At 54.8% G+C, this 429-nt stretch overlaps 1 protein-coding gene across 1 annotated transcript in view; it reads left to right on the top strand.

Annotated features, from left to right (window-relative positions):
• Positions 1–133: 133 nt before the first annotated feature.
• LOC127751744 (zinc finger protein 670-like) overlaps positions 134–429 on the top strand; it is a gene marked incomplete at its 3' end in the record, with an annotated part of 2,495 nt that continues 2,199 nt past the window's right edge. Inside the window, exons 1-2 of the mRNA XM_052275750.1 lie at positions 134–184; positions 319–391. Of these exons, the coding sequence (XP_052131710.1) occupies positions 134–184; positions 319–391 (124 nt within the window). The remainder of the gene's footprint in view (positions 185–318; positions 392–429) is intronic.

Genomic DNA, 429 nt, shown 5'->3' with positions numbered 1-429 from the left:
TCTCCTGGACTGCCGCTCGCTTTGTGTTGGGGCGGCGCTAGCCACTCCACCTCGCTAGCGCTACGGTCTTATTTTCATACATGATCACTGCTCAAAACTCTGATATCTGGAAAATCTGATTTCTGAACCAGAAATGTCTTTTTTTTACCAGGCTGGACCACAAAACCCCCGTTCTTCATGTGCCGTAAGCTCCCACCTGAGCAGCAGGACGAGACTTCCGGAGAGGGAGCAGCGCGCCCATCTCTACTGGACCACGCCGAGCCGCGGGGACGTCTTCCAGCCCCATCCCCCGACCAGCCCCGCGAGGGTAAGTTTTAGAGGATCCTTAGAAACGTGAGGACTCACACAGGTGAGAGACCTTATCAATGCCAGACTTGCGGCAGAGGGTTTAGTGACAGCACTACATTCCGTGGACACATGATGACGCAC

The sequence above is a fragment of the Frankliniella occidentalis genome, unplaced genomic scaffold (assembly GCF_000697945.3).
Source record: "Frankliniella occidentalis isolate FOCC.00 unplaced genomic scaffold, Focc_3.1 Scaffold868, whole genome shotgun sequence".
In the NCBI taxonomy this organism is placed as follows: Eukaryota; Metazoa; Arthropoda; class Insecta; order Thysanoptera; family Thripidae; genus Frankliniella; species Frankliniella occidentalis.
Note: the sequence above shows the minus strand (reverse complement) of the source record. Positions and strands in the feature narration are given on the sequence as shown.